The sequence below is a fragment of the Eimeria mitis genome, genomic scaffold (genome assembly GCF_000499745.2).
Source record: "Eimeria mitis Houghton genomic scaffold, Emh_scaff327, whole genome shotgun sequence".
Classification (NCBI taxonomy): domain Eukaryota; phylum Apicomplexa; class Conoidasida; order Eucoccidiorida; family Eimeriidae; genus Eimeria; species Eimeria mitis.
This window is the reverse complement of record NW_013571609.1, coordinates 1,869-2,247: the sequence shown is the minus strand read 5'-3', so window position 1 is coordinate 2,247 and position 379 is coordinate 1,869. Positions and strand designations below refer to the sequence as shown.

The window sequence follows — 379 nt, the reverse complement described above, 5'->3', positions numbered from 1 at the left end:
ACAGCAGCAGCAGCAGCAGCAGCAGGACGGTGCAGCAGAAGCAGGAGCTATCCTCTCATCAGAAACTGCCGTTGCCTGCGGCCTTATTGCTGCTGCTGAGTTTAGCTGCAGCGGATATACCACCAGCAGCAACAGCAGCAGCAGCAGCAGCAACAGCAGCAACAGCAGCAGCAGCAGCAGCAGCAGCAGCAACAGCAGCAGCAGCAGCAGCAGCAGCAACGAGGCTTTGCTGCGAGCTGCAGGGGAGGCGCTAGAGGTCCTAAGGCTTTCCGCTCAGCTGCTGCCGTTTCTTACACTAGGGACGCTACCGCAGCAGCATCATCATCATCAACTGCAGCAACAGCAACAGCAGGACTAGGGACAGCAGCAGCAGCAACAC

At 58.6% G+C, this 379-nt stretch overlaps 1 protein-coding gene across 1 annotated transcript in view; it reads left to right on the top strand.

Moving 5' to 3' along the window:
• EMH_0008030 (uncharacterized protein) overlaps window positions 1–379 on the top strand; it is a gene marked incomplete at both ends in the record, with an annotated part of 5,520 nt that overhangs the window by 3,693 nt on the left and 1,448 nt on the right. Inside the window, one exon of the mRNA XM_013498218.1 lies at window positions 3–285. Coding sequence (XP_013353672.1) covers window positions 3–285 — 283 coding nt within the window. The remainder of the gene's footprint in view (window positions 1–2; window positions 286–379) is intronic.